This window comes from Colletotrichum lupini, chromosome 3 (genome assembly GCF_023278565.1).
Source record: "Colletotrichum lupini chromosome 3, complete sequence".
Taxonomy (NCBI): Eukaryota; Fungi; Ascomycota; class Sordariomycetes; order Glomerellales; family Glomerellaceae; genus Colletotrichum; species Colletotrichum lupini.
The window spans coordinates 841,652-857,220 of NC_064676.1; the positions used below are offsets into that span (position 1 = coordinate 841,652).

At 53.0% G+C, this 15,569-nt stretch overlaps 6 protein-coding genes and 1 non-coding gene across 7 annotated transcripts; 1 reads left to right on the plus strand and 6 right to left on the minus strand.

Annotated features, from left to right (window-relative positions):
* Positions 1-1,883: 1,883 nt before the first annotated feature.
* Positions 1,884-3,337, minus strand: CLUP02_04979 (uncharacterized protein; the record flags this gene model as incomplete). Its single annotated transcript, XM_049283988.1, has 6 exons — positions 1,884-2,247; positions 2,308-2,338; positions 2,399-2,463; positions 2,516-2,633; positions 2,702-3,074; positions 3,140-3,337. 6 exons carry the CDS (start codon positions 3,335-3,337, stop codon positions 1,884-1,886), a joined length of 1,149 nt encoding a protein of 382 aa, XP_049141131.1.
* Positions 3,338-4,117: 780 nt separating this feature from the next.
* On the plus strand, positions 4,118-5,488 carry CLUP02_04980 (O-methyltransferase; the record flags this gene model as incomplete). The annotated part of the gene is made up of 3 exons (XM_049283989.1): positions 4,118-4,342; positions 4,405-4,655; positions 4,714-5,488. The coding sequence occupies 3 exons, from the start codon at positions 4,118-4,120 to the stop codon at positions 5,486-5,488; spliced, it is 1,251 nt and encodes a 416-aa protein (XP_049141132.1).
* A 1,061-nt stretch (positions 5,489-6,549) lies between these two features.
* Positions 6,550-6,648, minus strand: CLUP02_tRNA105. The gene has a single exon. It is a non-coding gene; the product is annotated as a tRNA-Asp (tRNA).
* A 618-nt stretch (positions 6,649-7,266) lies between these two features.
* CLUP02_04981 (uncharacterized protein) lies at positions 7,267-7,605 on the minus strand (the record flags this gene model as incomplete). The annotated part of the gene is made up of 1 exon (XM_049283990.1): positions 7,267-7,605. The coding sequence occupies one exon, from the start codon at positions 7,603-7,605 to the stop codon at positions 7,267-7,269; it is 339 nt and encodes a 112-aa protein (XP_049141133.1).
* A 60-nt stretch (positions 7,606-7,665) lies between these two features.
* CLUP02_04982 (chromatin remodelling complex subunit) lies at positions 7,666-9,635 on the minus strand (the record flags this gene model as incomplete). The annotated part of the gene is made up of 3 exons (XM_049283991.1): positions 7,666-8,128; positions 8,192-9,278; positions 9,575-9,635. The coding sequence occupies 3 exons, from the start codon at positions 9,633-9,635 to the stop codon at positions 7,666-7,668; spliced, it is 1,611 nt and encodes a 536-aa protein (XP_049141134.1).
* A 916-nt stretch (positions 9,636-10,551) lies between these two features.
* On the minus strand, positions 10,552-12,572 carry CLUP02_04983 (transcription factor TFIIB; the record flags this gene model as incomplete). The annotated part of the gene is made up of 3 exons (XM_049283992.1): positions 10,552-11,750; positions 12,260-12,423; positions 12,568-12,572. 3 exons carry the CDS (start codon positions 12,570-12,572, stop codon positions 10,552-10,554), a joined length of 1,368 nt encoding a protein of 455 aa, XP_049141135.1.
* A 319-nt stretch (positions 12,573-12,891) lies between these two features.
* On the minus strand, positions 12,892-13,776 carry CLUP02_04984 (uncharacterized protein; the record flags this gene model as incomplete). Its single annotated transcript, XM_049283993.1, has 1 exon — positions 12,892-13,776. One exon carries the CDS (start codon positions 13,774-13,776, stop codon positions 12,892-12,894), a length of 885 nt encoding a protein of 294 aa, XP_049141136.1.
* Positions 13,777-15,569: the final 1,793 nt, after the last annotated feature.

A 15,569-nucleotide genomic window follows, 5' to 3' on the forward strand; every position in this document is an offset into this window, starting at 1 on the left:
TGCAATAGTATAGAGTGCAGGCCGCCTCCTTGCCCTTGCCTTGCTGTAAACCCGAGCAGAACGTAAAAGCGGATCTACTGCAATGCACCGTCCGGAGATCTGTTACGAGATCTCATTGACGTCCTTGATTCTAGGCGCGATGGCTCGCCCGATGCCAATCTATCGCACTCTATAGCCAAGCGTGTTCAAGTACACGCATAATACTATGAATGCATTCTTATACTTGTATCTTCAAGAGTGGATGATGAATCCCTGCCTTGCTCGGAGCGGTCCGCTAAAAGTGTCCCGCGTAGCCCAGAGACAAACGCTCAACGAGCGGTCGATCTAGAAGAATAGCAACCGTGAGGTGAGCGAAGCAAGTGATGTCATGTTCCCAGGGGCAAACGAACCCACAGACAGAGAAGAAGCTACAAGGCTACGATAAGCTTTTTCGAAACCTGGTTTGATGCCACCGACTTACTTGTGTCGCTCGGGTTGGCGGTACCATGGGCGCAGTGTGTCGTCTAGGTGCCTGTTGAGTGCTCCGGTTTGATGCTGTGGTTCCGCTGTTCTGCATATGCCCTTTCTTCGGATGGTAAATCCAGTGAGCCTGCGGTTGCGATGCGTATAGTTATTCTGGTTTGACGGGTTTGTACGTGTGGTTTTGATGTGGCTTTGACTCGGAAGTTTTCTGGCATGTCTGTGGTGGCGGCGCGAGTCGTCGTCGCCCGCCGCTGTCACCTCTCCCCTCCCCTTCTTGGAGACGGCCCAGGGATGCGGGATTTGTCTTGGAATATGGAAGAGGGTAGGGTGCGGGATGTGAGGAAAGTTTGAGGAAGCTGTGGGCAAGTCAGCGTCGGGGGGGTTTTATATGATGATTGTGGTTGGGTGAGGGTGAGAAGGGTTTTGGTAGGGGACTTTGAAGTGCACGGAGGTTTGGGCTATACGACGCCTGTGGGTTTGATTGAGTGGTAATGAGAATGGGAAGGAAGAGGTGTTTGATGGGTTTGCATGTGAGAGGTGTTGAGAAGGTGTTTTGAGGTTTCGGGGTATTGTAGGATTGCGATATTGTGATGTCGTGATGTGGGCGGGCTGGGAGGTCTGTTTTGTTGATTTTGCAAGATCTGTATTGGTAATGATCGTTAGGCTTGATCGTGCTTTCCAAGTATCATCCGTAGAAAGCAAGAGATCCTAATAGCTGACCGTCTGCTCCTGCATTTCTAGATATGGGCCGTCGTGGCGAGTATATATCGAGGCCCTAAGTCAGGAATTACCTATCCAGTAAGCCAGTCAACGGCGGGAATGAGTCCAACCTGCCAAAAAGTCCTTCTTGGCTGCCGCCTTGTTGATGGTGCTCAAGTCGGCATCTGCTCGGTTTCTTATTCATGCCAATCTCAAAACCTGTCTGCCTTTATGTCTTAAGCTGGGAACTGTGGGCTCTGCTTAACGGTCCCCGTTCGTGCTTGTTCCGTATTCGTGAGGCTGGTGTGACGAATACGGGGCGGGAGGTGAACGGGCGTTATGGACGTGGTGTGAAGACTATCTGTACGGATATGGAAAGGGATATAAACGAGCGTTCAGGACGTGGTGTAAAGATTATCTTTATAGGTTTAGATAGGGACGTGAGTGGTTATTACTGGTAAATTAGATATCCAGGTGAACGAACGATATTAAGAAACACAAAGGCCTTCAATCTATCGTAAGAAGATGCTAAATAGTAGATTGTCTTATATAATCTTAGGTTCTTCGTTAGGCTCTTGCTTGATACAGAGGCCCTCAGTTCTTGGGTATAGATCCTCTTTGATTGTCAAGAATAGGATCTTCCGCAACAAAAACGGGATCATCGCCAGGCCACCGGGTCCTCCGCCATACTTAACATAACGTACTGGCCTTCATTCTCCCACTCAAACTCCCTTTCTCTCCGTACTCACAATGAAAGTATCCGTCCGTATAATCTTCCTATCAAAGTCATCCTGGCTCAGTATCATCTCCTGACTGCTGCAACTTCTCGCCCCAGCGATCTTTGATTCCGTCTCATCCAGACTGTCTTCATCAACCCGTCTCTCTACTCTTGTGCTGGTCCCCCATGTGCGCGTTTGCGCCCCTGTCTCGGACTTTGCCCTTCCGCTAGGACCCATTTCGTAGTTCTCGTGGGTATGTCTGCCTCCGCTGGGACCGGATCCGAGTATGCGCTTGCCAAAGATGCGCTCGCCAAGCGGTTGGAGTATGGGTATGCAGGCGGCTATGATCATTGTGCCGCCTTCGACTCTGTGTGGTTTGGGATAGATTAGCGTTGCGTACACTTTGAACGACTCGTCTCTTACTCACATTGTCCAAATTACTAAATCCGCCGTATCATCTAGAGGTAATCGTCAGCCGAGAGATCCTGGGTGGCGGTGAAAGCGAGTCCATGACGTACATGTGAAGTCGCTGCTTGCAAGACTTGGGACGCGGGTGCATTTGTAGACCGCGACCACAGACGAGCTAACCAATGTCAGCATATTCTTGTCGTGATGGCTACCGACTGTCTCCTTACATAGACCCAATGCCCAGCGCAACACTCAAAGCTGCCTTTTTCTTGATGCTCATCTGTAGTCTCGCAAGCACCAATGCTGGATAGACAGCGAGGTACAAGTCAACAAAGGCGCCAAAAGCTATCTAACACGTCAGCAGGCCGTTGCATTAATTTGGTCTCATTATCAAGGTAAGCTTAGCCTCGTACCTCCCGTGTAAATAGCAAACGAGACCAATATCCATTTATCCAGGCAGTGACCAGACACGGAAAAGTCCCATTGCGATTGTGTTGGCTGGCAATGTGCGAAGAGGAGAATCATGTTGGCCGTCAGGTTGAGCAGGCAGAAGAGGGACAAGGCCCAGAGGAACGTCTTGTGCCATGGACTGGGGTTCAATATTCGCGTCAGGAGAGCGACGACGGCGAGCTTGGGTAGGCCAAACGACATGACGCCGGCTGGGAAGCCAGCGACTGTCCAAAAGATGGCCCTGGACTTTTGTTGGGTGGTCAAGAGCTCGAAGTGTAGGCCCATGCCATGTGATACAGCAACTACGGCGGTCGCGACGCTCACCCAGCTACAGATCTATATGAGGTTGGTGAACCTAGTCAGACTGCCAATGTTGGAGTATTTGATTTGAGACAACTCACTACTGACGCCACGATGAGGTAGTCATCTGAATGGACCTTCTTGAGTATCACGCCCCGTACATAGAGTCTTGCTGCAGTGAAGAGGGTGCTGAGAGCTGTGACTGAGATGATGATCCCTAGAGAAGAAGGTCCCTTATTTTCATTGTCGTTTGATGTTGATGTTGACATTGCTCTTGTGGAAAGGCGGCAATTGAGCATAGATGGGATCGAAGCAAGTCAATTCTAGGAAGTAGGGATGAGAAAAGGGGAATTCAGATACAATCTGTGATAAAAAAGTGCGCATCCTTCATTGCATACGCCGGCATGGCTGCTGCTCTTGGACCGAAGTACAGGAATACTCGCTTCCTCGCGAACATATTACCAGCCGGAAATCACAAATCCTTCACTCTCTAATGCTCCCGCCTGTTCGAGCCAGATCTTTCGGGGATTCCAGCCGAAGATATGATGAATCGGACCATCGATGGTACCCGGTCCACAAAATCGAGATGCTGCGCAAGCAGGATGAACCAATATCTGTTGGACCAACAAGATCCTCCTGGTTTCGAACAAGCCTAGGCTCATGAAGCGAATAAGCCCTCCTAGGTGGGGCTGGGGTGATTCCGGGATGCTTCACCCCAAAAAGGACTGTTGGACATGGTTCTGTTGCACTGATGCAGGACCAACAGGTCTGTTGGTCCAGAGTTGCAGCAGAACCTTGCATGCGAGCGTGTAGAATAGATGAGAGCTTCCGTGTTTGAATCTTGGCGATCATGGGAAAAAATCATCGGACATGGGTTCTTGTCAAGGGTTTACTTGAAGAACATATGGCTATATGCAAAGAAAAGCATACAAATATGCTCGGCGATGTCCCGCACCACTGTCAAATACCCTATGCCATCATATCCGGCATACTTGGGACCAGCATTGAAAACACAGTATCTTTCACATACCTTACTGAACCTCACGACCGTTCATCGTTCCTACTATTGATCATCCGCCATGGGCTCGGTCCCGGACAATCTTCCTCATGGCGTCTCAGTCGACATGGCAACTCAGCCCAGCAACCCAAAAGATGTAGCAACGTTGTTGAATAGCATCAACACGTTGGGCGCCTCCTCACTCGACAATGAGCAGAATCGCCTTACTCTTCTGAAGCAAGCTCGTCTGCTGGTCCAGGCTCTAGAGACACCCAGAGAGACTATGATCAAGCACCTGTGGGCACAGGTATTACAAGGTCGCGCAAAGGGAGTAGACGGTGTAATTTGCTAATTGAACTTGATACACAGCCTGCCACTGGCTGCGCCATCGCCTCAGGAGTTGAATCGGGTCTCTTCGACTTCATGGCCCGAAATTCAGGGCCGAAGACCGTAGCCCAACTCGCCGCAGAACTAGACTTCGAGAAAGATTTACTAGCGCGTTCGATGAGGCATCTGGCGTCGACCGGATATCTACGCGAGACCGGTGTTGACGAGTACGAGACGAACCACTTTTCGAGATCACTGACCCTTCCTATTATTGGCAGCGCCTACTCTTGCGTGTAAGTCTTCATGATCCAGCCGGCATGAGAGATCTGGAAAACTAATGGCCTCTTCCAGAGTCGGCGGCGTGTGGCCTACCTTTTGCAACTTCCCCACGTATCTCAAGAAGAACGGGCGGGGAATGACGCCAGAGATAGGACCTCTACAAGATGCCATTGGCAGTAAAAAGGATTTTTTCACACACATCATGGAAAAGTACCCCGCCGGCGAGTTTCAGCAGTTCATGAAAGGATACGGCCAGGGGAGGAGACTCTGGATGGACCCGGATTTCTACCCCGTAGTCGAGCGCCTCATCAACGGCGCAGATACCACTTCACCAGACGCGGCGTTCATCGTCGACATTGGAGGCGGCATCGGCCACGACTTAGACGAGTTCTGTCGCAAGCAACCTGCCGCGCCGGGCCGGCATGTCCTACAAGACCTCCCTCACGTTCTCTCACAGGCGCAAGTCCAAGATCTCGACCCCAAGATTGAGCTTATGCCGTATGACTTTAATACCGAGCAACCAGTCAAGGGCGCGAGGGCGTATTATCTCCACTCTGTACTACACGACTGGACAGACGAGGTCTGCGAGAGTATTCTTGCGCGGGTCAGGGCTGCGATGAGGGCAGGGTATAGCAGGCTCTTGATCAACGAGAACGTTATACCTTCCAAAGGCGCAGATTGGCAGGTCACGGCGCTCGACATGGTTATGATGACTGTGTTTGCGTCGAGAGAGAGGACAGAGGAGGAGTGGTATCAGTTGCTGGAGGGAGTGGCTGGGTTGAGCATCGTCAAGATCTGGTCTAGGGGGGAGGGGTCTGAGTCGCTTATTGAGTGTGAGTTGGCATGAAGACGGAGCAGGATCAGGGGAGATGGCTGCTCGACATGGAAAGTTGGATTAGAGAAACTTCTGGGCCTTGAAAGACATCTAACAGAACGGCTGAATTGAGATCCTCAAGTCACTTGAACCTCAGACTAGAGCGGTTTCGTTCGCCCAAGTCAGCGCACTATATAATCAAGCAGCATAAGAGCGCCGTCGACCTATACAAGAGAGCTCTAAGACACGCAAAGGCGGTCCAAGGGCGGGAGATACTAGATGTCATCAGTCGTAAACTGAGCAGACCTGCTGGTCCGACCCAAAACATTTGTGTCATCGAGCGAGCTCCCAGTCGGGATCATACTCCATGATTCCTACTGAATACAAGACTAGGGCTTCTCATACAAGTCCAATCTCACGGCCTTTATACCGCTTCGCCTATCATGCCTTGCCTCTCTTTTCTTCCCTATTTTCCCTTACCTCTTGTACCTTGCCTCTCGTGCCATATACGTCATCTGTATTTGTGAATACGAAACGGGTGCCGACCACCGAGGTGACAGAGACTGCCAGATCGAGCAACAAGCCGCCCGGACCTTCGGCTTCTTGTCCTTACCACCAGCCATGACGGTATCGACTGCCCTCCAAGAACTAGCCAACGAGCACGAATAGAGCGCAGTCAGAGTCTATATCGAGGGACTTTATCGCGCTATTGCGAAGCGTTTTCTAATCCATATGGCACGGTGATCATCTGAGAACTTACCAAGCTGAAGAACGACTTAGAGGGTCTCGAGGTGGAGGGCAAACCTAGCGACAGTGGTGCAAGCGAAGGATAGGAAGACGTTGAGATGAAACACGTCGAGTCGGCATAGGATCGACAATGAGAAGGGGCATTACACATCTGTCGATGAACGATGACAATTCATCTGGGCGACCGCACACTTATCAATTAACTAGCCAATATCTCTTCTGTCTTCCCGGCAGGCTGGCATTACTTGGCGCCCCTCCTCCCCCCTTCCCACAAATATACTACCAATTTAAAACCACAACAAGAACATCACCACATCGTCACAATAACCCATAAAAGCAAAAGATTACTCCTCGACGGGGAATTGAACCCCGGTCCCCTGCGAATCGTTGTAAGGAAATGGTTCCTCAATGACAAGCAGATATCCTCACCACTAGACTATCGGGGAAGTGTGGATGTTGACATCCAGTGATAGTTGGTTGACGATGGAGACCCGCTGAGGGTATATAAACCCACAGATGGATCTTTCATAATTAGATGGGTGGGCAGATTAGTGTGTCGGCTAATACAAACCTGCCCCTCTTTCTATAACGGCACCTTTGGTGTCCTGACCACAAGCATTTAGATCAACCTAGGTTATCCGTAGGAGTCAACGATTTCAATGGACGGGGCCGAGCAGCTCAGCCTTTCTTCTCAAACACAATGAGGAAAAGAAACGTAAACTTGGGGCAATCCTTTATGAGCTATTCATGATTCATGCTAGTCTTACATACAACTTCCCCTCTCTCTTCAACACCCTTACTGAAGCGACTCTCATCTCAAGCCACGCCCAAATCTGCTGCCCCAATCTCTCCTTTCGACAGCGGGAAAGAAGAAAGAGCAGTATTAACATCAACAGTAATAGTTTTTCCGCAGTCTCCTAGGTAGTGCTGGTCACCCCTGAAACCATTCCACCACCATGTACCTCCCCCCCCAGAAACGCCAGGCCAACGGGGAAAACCCCCCAAAACATGCAAACAGTAACTTCCATCAAGCATTCGATGCTTCCACTTCCTCATCCTCGACTTCAAATGCCACCGCGGAATACATCAGACTGGATCTTAACCCTCTTCCCCACAGCCTCACCTGGACCAAGTCCATCCGAAGAGCGCTTCACGCCCCGGGTGATAACCCCATTCGTCGCCCTCCTGGGTGACTCAACACCCGCGCTCGCCATCTTGGAAAGGGAAGACGGTCCATTCGGCATCTTGCCCTGAAAAGACTCCGACTTCATCATCTTCCGAGCAGCAACAGCTTCAGCCCTGACGGCACCAAGATGCCTCGTATGAAACACCGCCCTCCTCTCCCTCCCGTGACCGCACACCCTCACATTACCACCGCAAAAGCTGCATTCGTTCCTGCCCATCGCCGATGCGAAGCGGCCGTCAGGCGCGGGATAGAAGCCGGGGATCGCAATCAGCTCCTTCTAAGAGTGCTTGCCCTGCGGCACAATCGCCTTGTCGATCTGCAGGTTACCCCTTGCCATCTTGTCCTTCTCGTCGCCGAAGCGCGACTCGAACTCCCGCTGCTGGTCCTGGTGCCTCTCGAGGGATTCGCGGCACTCCGGCGGCAAGAGGGCCTTGAGATCGTCGCCGATGGCCAGGATGCCGTTGAAGGGTTTCAGGAAGTCGGGGACCTCGGCGGGTCGCTTTCCGGCGGATTGGACGCCCGCGCGCGGTATTTCGTAGACAATGTCCACCACGTTGAAGTTGCGCTGCACAGCTGAGGGTACCGAGGGGAATGCGCTGTTCGAATCGCTTGTGTCGCCGGGAGTGACCCTCTCGACGCGGGCGCGAGTGGGTTGCGTGTTGACTGGCTTCTGCATCAGGTTGGTGTGAATGTCGTATGCGCCGTTCCGCAGTGTTGCCATCCGGATGGCATTAAGACGACTGTTGAACTCGCTGAGCTTTGTTAGTATGTGGCACAGTAATGATTGATGTGTATAAACCCACCTAGCAGCACGAGCGTGCTCCAGTTGCCAGTTCGTATCATTCACGTTGACCCTCTTCTTCTTCACCTCTGTCAAACCAGCAAGAGGATCCGAAGCAGCCGGTGTTTGGTTGGTATGGTACACGGCACTGGCACCGAACCACGCGACATACTGATTTGTGTTGTATGGCTCGTTGGGGTTGAAGACGTCTGACGGGTCCGCAATGTGTCCCTCGATGATGCCAGAGGCGCGCATGTCAGCCACGCGGTAGTCGTCCACGATATTCCGACCTCCCACAATAATCCTCGCGCCGAACTCGACAAAGACGGATCGCGCCGTGACGATACCTATCGCACGGCCCTTGTATGAGTGGGGAATGATATTCCGCTCAATCATGTCCATCTTCTCGTCGTCGCTCACGATAATCTTGTACAGCTTCGGGTGCTTGTTGAAGAACAAGTAACTGTCGCGAAACCCGACGCAACGGGCGGGCTCCGTCGACAACATGTACTGCCTCTCGCCGCGATCCTTGACCGTGAATGTTCTGCAGCGGTACTGGCGGCCGCCCTGGAGATTACCGAGCTTGTCGACCTTTGTCTCGCCTTCCGCGTCCTCGGGAAGCACGCACTCGTCGTCGACAATGTCGACCTCTGTGCCCTCCTTGTCAATCACCTGCTTGAGCTTGGGAGGTGCTTGTCCAGGCGCAGGCCGGCGTCCGCCGCGGCCGCGCCAGCCTCCACGACCTCTACGTCGCGGAGTGTCGGCTTCGGATGCGGGTACCGTGATCATGTTGTCCCAGCCCGGTGGCTTGTTCTTCGGAGGCCGTCCTAGTCGCTTGCGACGCACCACAGGCTCGGCCGGGGGAGTGGGTTCTTTGGCTGAAGGTTCAGATTCCTCTCCCTCGTCGTTTGCTTGCTCTTCCTCTTCCTCCTCTCCGTCTTCGTCGGCGGCTTCCTCTTCATCGCCTGACTCGTTTGCCTTCTCTTCTTCTTCTTCCTCCTCATCCTCTTCGTCTTCTTCGGGTGGCGCCTCATGCTCGGGCTCGGACTCGACAGCTTCGGGGACGGGCTCGTCATCGTCGATGCCTTCAAAGGCTCTGGGCGTGCTTTCTATGTTCGCCAGTCAGTCAGCAAGCAGCTTTTACTTGTGATTTCTGACAATTTCCATGGCTGGGACAGCGACTTGTTCGAGGGGTAGCTGTTGGGAATGGAGGGGTACGCGAAGCGAGGAGGAAACCATTGAGGCGCCATGCGCTCGCATCCCACAAGTAAACGAGCCGTGGGAGAAGCTTCGAGCAGATGTTCCGTCTCCGTCATGTTGCAAGCCATTCACGGAATCAAACTACGGGCTATGCAGCTCCCAAGTCGCGACTAAAGGTGAATAGTCGGGGAAAGCTTGAACTTACGTAGCGCAGCAGAGGCGCGCTTGGCGGCAGCCCTGCCGGACCGAGAACGACGTCCGGACATTGTGAGGCGCGCGTGTCGAGGGCGCAAGGCGGATGGTGAAGTTGAGATGGAGATTTGTGGGCGCAATTCGCAAGTTCGGTTCAGTGCAAGGCTGAACGATGGTCAATCGGCGCTGGTAGATGGAGTCGCGTCGCGAAGCAAGGCTCAGCTTTCCCTGTGGTCGGAAAAAGTCATTGGGGACTGAGGTGGCATCTGATTGGTCGTTGGGCGGGTGCAAATTATACATCACACGGCTTTCAAACACTGTATGCACGCCCATCTACGAATTGCTTCATCAGGAAGAACCTTGTTAAGCTGTACCTTTATGACCTCACTGTTGTTTCTCGTCTCATTACTATTTCTGGTCAAGCATATCAGGTTCACCGGAATATCAGCGCAACCTCATGACTGAAAGCATGTTGTGATTCGTGCTGTCTATGCTATGAATCCTCTTGGTAAGAAAGAAACCAAGCAGCAATCTGGGAATGTCCGCAATGATTATGCAATTAAGCCACCCCAGTCCTAATAATTCCAGAGTCTCCATCCCAAACCTCACCACGCAAGCGAGCAAAAAAGCAGATCTGTCTCGTCGGCAATCGGACCCTCCAGCTCTAATCTTCCAAGAGCTTCGAGGTTGCACCATTCCAGGTGACTAGAACCGATCGACGGACTGAGACGGCGGGCACAGGGAAACCACCCCTAAACGCCCATGGATATTTTTGTGTTTCGCAGTCGCTGCCAACGACCAAAATAATGCAGCCGGCTGCACGAGGCTTCCAGAAGTTCGTCTTGACGTGATGTCCTACTCCTATTTGATAGTCAAAAGTTTCGCGTCTTCTCCGAAATCTTCCGCCTCGACTTTGATGGAGGCCATTTCCTCTGCCTCGCCTTGGGGATGAGCAGTGTCTAAGCAGTTGAAAAGGCGACCAGAAACCTTCTAGTTAACCGGAAGATTATCGATTGCCTTCTTGTCCGCGCCCCACTCCTTCTCGATGAGTCTATCGCGAGCCTGATACAAGAACCGATAGGCTGTCTTGATGGTGCCGTCGCTGACGCCTGCCACCGAGGCAATCTCCTTGGAGGTTCTCGATTCCTTCATGAGGTGAGATGCCATATAGATACAGGCGGCGGCGACGGACAGAGGCGAACGACCAGCCAACTCAGAGACGCTCGACGTCTTGCGTGCGAGCGCGCGCGAGACGTTTTCAATCTTCTGCGCATTGCGGAAGTTGAGGTTGGAGCAGAAACGAGTGCAGAGGTCCTCGGCACTGGTAGACGCGCTGGCCTTGTAGCCGTCCAGATTGGAAAGAGAGCCGGCACCACGCGGGTTCTCCTCCTTGATCTTCTGGAGGAAAGACTCGAGCTGCTTGAAAACCCTGCCGATTTCCTTCTTCGACACATGGGTGACCTGGAAGATCTCGCGGAAGGTACGGCCGACACCAGTCTGACGACACGCAATGAAAATGCAGCCTGCGATGACAGCCTCCTGCGGCTTGCCTTTCATGAAGTTGTGGTCGTACGTCAGCTTAAAGATGTGCTTGGCCGCATCAGAGACGTTCTTGCCCAGGTTGATACTATCGCAGAAGGCACCAATCTCCTTGTACGCCTGCATCAGAGATTTGCTAGCCTTGTCGTTCTGAGACTTATTCTGGAGACGGGCAAGTTGCTTAGAGTCTCTACCATCACCGAATGCGATGGTGGTCTCAAGCTGTGAGCCGTTGAGCAGGGGGTTGACGGCGTCACCGACACGGGAGGGATCGTCGTTGCCCTGGTCGTCGTTGGCAAATGTACGCCATTCTGAGCGGGTGTCGATAATCTTGTCTCCGACGACGAGGCCGCAAGAACCACACACCATGTCGCCAGAGGAAAACTCCTCAACCAAGTTGGGAGGGTACTCCTTGCAGTCGGGACACATCACGACGCAGTTGAGGTCATCCTTAAAGCCCTCGGCATTCTCGTCCGTCGCGGCTCCATTGGGGCCGAGCATCTTGGGCTTGTACGGCTTGGCAGTGTAGATGTTGTTGATTTCGTCGAAGACTTTGCGACGACGTCTGAGCTCCTTTCTTCTCCGCCGGAGTTCTTTTCGCTTATTGACGACTGCTTGGTAGGTTTCTTCTGTCGGCTCGCTGGTTTGCGCTGTCCAAAGAAGATCGGTATGAAGCTGAACGAAGAGCGGCGAATGCAGCTTGGCGGTGTTTTTTTGGGCGACGGCTACTTCGCTCAATAAACGATCGTCTCAAAGGACGATGCTAGAAGCTGCTTCGGAACCGAGGTAGAGTCTCGATCCCACGCCGAGGCAGTGGGCGAATGTATATAGATAGAGAATCCTCAGGCTACTTGATCGGCGTTTTCTTGATGAACGGGGTGGGCGTTCAGCGGGAGAATGACGAAAGCGCTCGGGGATGCCCTAACTATTTCAAGAGATAAAGGTGAGCCATGACTTCCTGACTTTCGGCAGGAATATCCTCTCTCACCAAATAAATTGTCCTTTGACGGAAGTCGCGAAAGACGATTTTGCGGGGGAGGGAGGAGAGGAGACGAGGGAGAGAAAGGCTTTGTTTGCCAGCCGACCGATTCTACCAGTGAAGGCGTCCGAGACGTGTGAAGTGGCGAACAAAGGCTTGAGATGGTACGGCGCAATGTACCAGGGTCGCGCGGCTCGAAGGACTCGTATACGACGGTCGCAAAGTTGCTCTGAAAAAAGTCGATGCGACAATTTCTCGAGATTTCGTTGCGGCGAATGCAGACGACGATCTTTCGTGCGGCGAGCGAGTGACGTGAAGTGGGTTGTAGTGGGAGAGAGTCGAGGCTGAGGTTTCGGATTACGGACGAGGACTTTGACCACCCTGTAAGACCTTAGGCAGGCAGTTTTCGGAGATGACTCAGCAGGCAGGACACAAGGCAAGTGCGAGAGACTCGGCAACCTTATTTCGGTCAACCTCACCTTGCTTACCTCATCAGGTGAGTGGGTCTACTGTCAACCTCCGATTTTCGATTTTTGTCATCTCGAATGTTCTAGCCCGCCGAGGAAGGTGTAAGTCAACCAATACCTTCCTTCGTAACTCGCCTGTCTCTCACTGATTGCAAATAAACCAAACTTGAGTCAGAAATACTGACATATATTCGATCGTGGGTATCAATACAAAAGAAATGTACGGTAAAAGAAGGTACAAGAATACACACCGGGGCAAACCTTTAGCCCCCGTCCTCTTCAAGGTAGAGGCATTTCGCTCATCATGTCTCGTAACCACAACACATCCCAACTCCAGTCCTGACCTCATGAAAAGTGTGAAGAGCCATCAGCTCTGGGCACCGCCGGTAACGGTCGCGTAATCTCCTCCATCGGGTGAATCGGCGGCGGCGCAGTCTCCTTGTCCAGAACCGACCGGCTTGACCCACTCGACTCCGGCGTCAACGGGACCCCGGCCCCCTCGGCATCCACGCCGGAACACCCCGGCCCAGTATAAGCCCGCCTCGCAGACGAAGCCGAACTCGAAGTCTCTGACCCGGACCTGCTCCTCCCCTCACTAGGCGCCCACTCCCCAGATATTTGTCGCCCATGGTGTAAATCCTCCCGATGCTCCCTCATCTGCTGCCTGCCCCGCGGGGGCTCCGGCATATCCACATCCGTCATCTGGTGGTGGTGGTGGTGGCGGCGGTGGTGCTGCTCCTGCATAGATGAGAGATCAAACACGTCCTCGCAGCTATTACTCCTCGACGGCCCACGACTCGCAAGCGACTTGCGAATCATGATGCTCCGCTGCAGCTCTTCTTCTTCCAGCCTCTCCAGGGCGCTGAGCTTGCGCCGGCGAGCGAATTCCTTCCGCGTGAGGTAAGGGTCCCGCTTACACGCCTCGCGGAACTGGGCGTTCTTTTTGCGGTCAAAGATGTAGAATAACGTCGCCGACATGATGGCGGATGCGCAGCAGAGGATGACGATGATGAGGACCGTTGTTGTTCCGGCAGAGGAGGGTGATTCAATGTTTCCTGGTGTGCCGCCGATGCCGTTGCTTGCGTCTATTGGTGTTGGTGATGTTGTTTGTGCTGTTGATGTGTGTGAAGGAGATGCTGTTGCTATTGCTATTGTCGTCGTTGCTGCTTGAAATGTTGTTTGTATTCTTGCTTCTTCTCGTCTGAGTATGTCGGAGATGGCAGGTGCCATGTCTTCTTATGTTGACGTTGCGGGCAGCAAGAGAACTGAGCGTTTTGTTTGTTGACAGCGGGACTTTGAACAACATGCAGTCCTAGTCTCCAAGTCGTAGTCCGTTTACGCCCCGCCCCGGGGTCTCGACTCTTCTGCTTGCCCTTTCCCCTTCTAGATCCGAGAGTCGTAGCTGAGCTTTGGGGTGGGATAGAAGTTGAGAAAAGGTAGTAAAAAGATGGTGCCGCGATAGTGTACGCCAGCGCCGGTCTCCGGTGGTGCCAGTGTGACGGATAAGGTGGGCGGAAGGGGGGCGTGGAGCAGAAGTAGGGGTGTGTTTGTGTGGGGTGTTTGTGCGGATGGTCAATGATGCTCCGGACGACTGCACCCAAGCGAAGACATCACCAATGTTTATGTGTGTAAGTATAGGCAGAATGGGGTTGTGGTTCTGTTGTTTCCGCTCGGAGCTTTTTGTTCGATGACGGGGACGAGAATAGACAGCTCTGTGCGTGGACCCTCTCTAGATAAAAAGCCCGTGTGGTGATGATGGGGAGTGGTGATCAGAGTGTGAGGGGAAAAGGGATGACAGAAGGAGGGATGAGAGGTCCCCTTTATTACATGGTTTCTGAATCTTCCCTTGCGAGACACAATGGCTACTTCTTTCGCATTGAGATGAGAGAGCTTCACAAGAGCTTCCATGCAAGCAAGCATGGCCATGGAGGGGGAGGAATCCTATCAGACCCCTTGTCCAGCGTGAGGAGGGCACGAGCCGAAGCAAGCGAAGCAACTGCAAGGCAGAGAGGGTATCTCTACCGCTGAGTGGCCGGCATCTCTCGATGCCTTGGCCTTTTCCACTCACACTCGCGCAAAAGATTCATGGGTTGGGAGTGTGCATATCGCCCAGCTGCGGACGTGGTGGATGAGGATGGGACGGGACTGGGGAAGGAAAAGCAGAAACAGAAACGAAAAAAGAGGGTAAATGTTTGGGAATAGTAGCCGTAGCCGTGTGAGTGTACCCCATAAGGCGCTGTTTCTGCGGGCAGCGATGCCACTCACAACTCACAACTTCTCTTTCTGTACTTCGTGTTGGACCATGAACCATGGCCGCGAATCGTTCGCCCGGCGCCATGCGATGCGGCTATAATTGGCCGTGTTGCTCTCGTCGTGCTAGCATCCCTGTTCTCCCGCAGCAAGGAAACAGATCCGCCCCCCGACCAACCGCGGGGATCCAAGGGTATGTGGTGTGTCTGGAAAGGGATTTACCTGGACTTTTTGGGGCGGTTCATGTTTCTTGCGGCGGCTTTCTTTGCGGCGGCGAGGAAACGAATAAGGCCGAAGGTTGTCCTAAACGTATGCCTAATGTTCTCCCTAGATCGTTCCATATCTATCAATTCATATCACAAACGAGAACCACTTGACTTGCGTCAGTCTCTGGGGCCATGGTGCTCGTCTGCCTGGCTGATCTGCGTTGGAGACACATCGAGGCTTGTTGGTCTTGGTAAAGCGAACGAGACTGCGCAGTAATGTTGCACTGAACCACAGTCTGACAGAGAGAAAAGAAGAGAACCTAAGCGTGGCTCTCCCAAACTTAGAACAAGGTACCACAACGGGTCCACGAGGATCTACCTCAACTCGGCTTAGCCTAGGCGCTCAATCAGCTTTCTCAGATCCGCTCGGCCCAGCCAAAAACCCTGACGCCTTACAGTCCAGCAGCAGCAGCAGCCCGGCGTGGTGTGCTTCGTGGGCCGAGCTGGACTCCGTGGACGAACACACACGCTGGAGAAGCTTCTTCGCTCGTTCGCGGGCGCCATGGC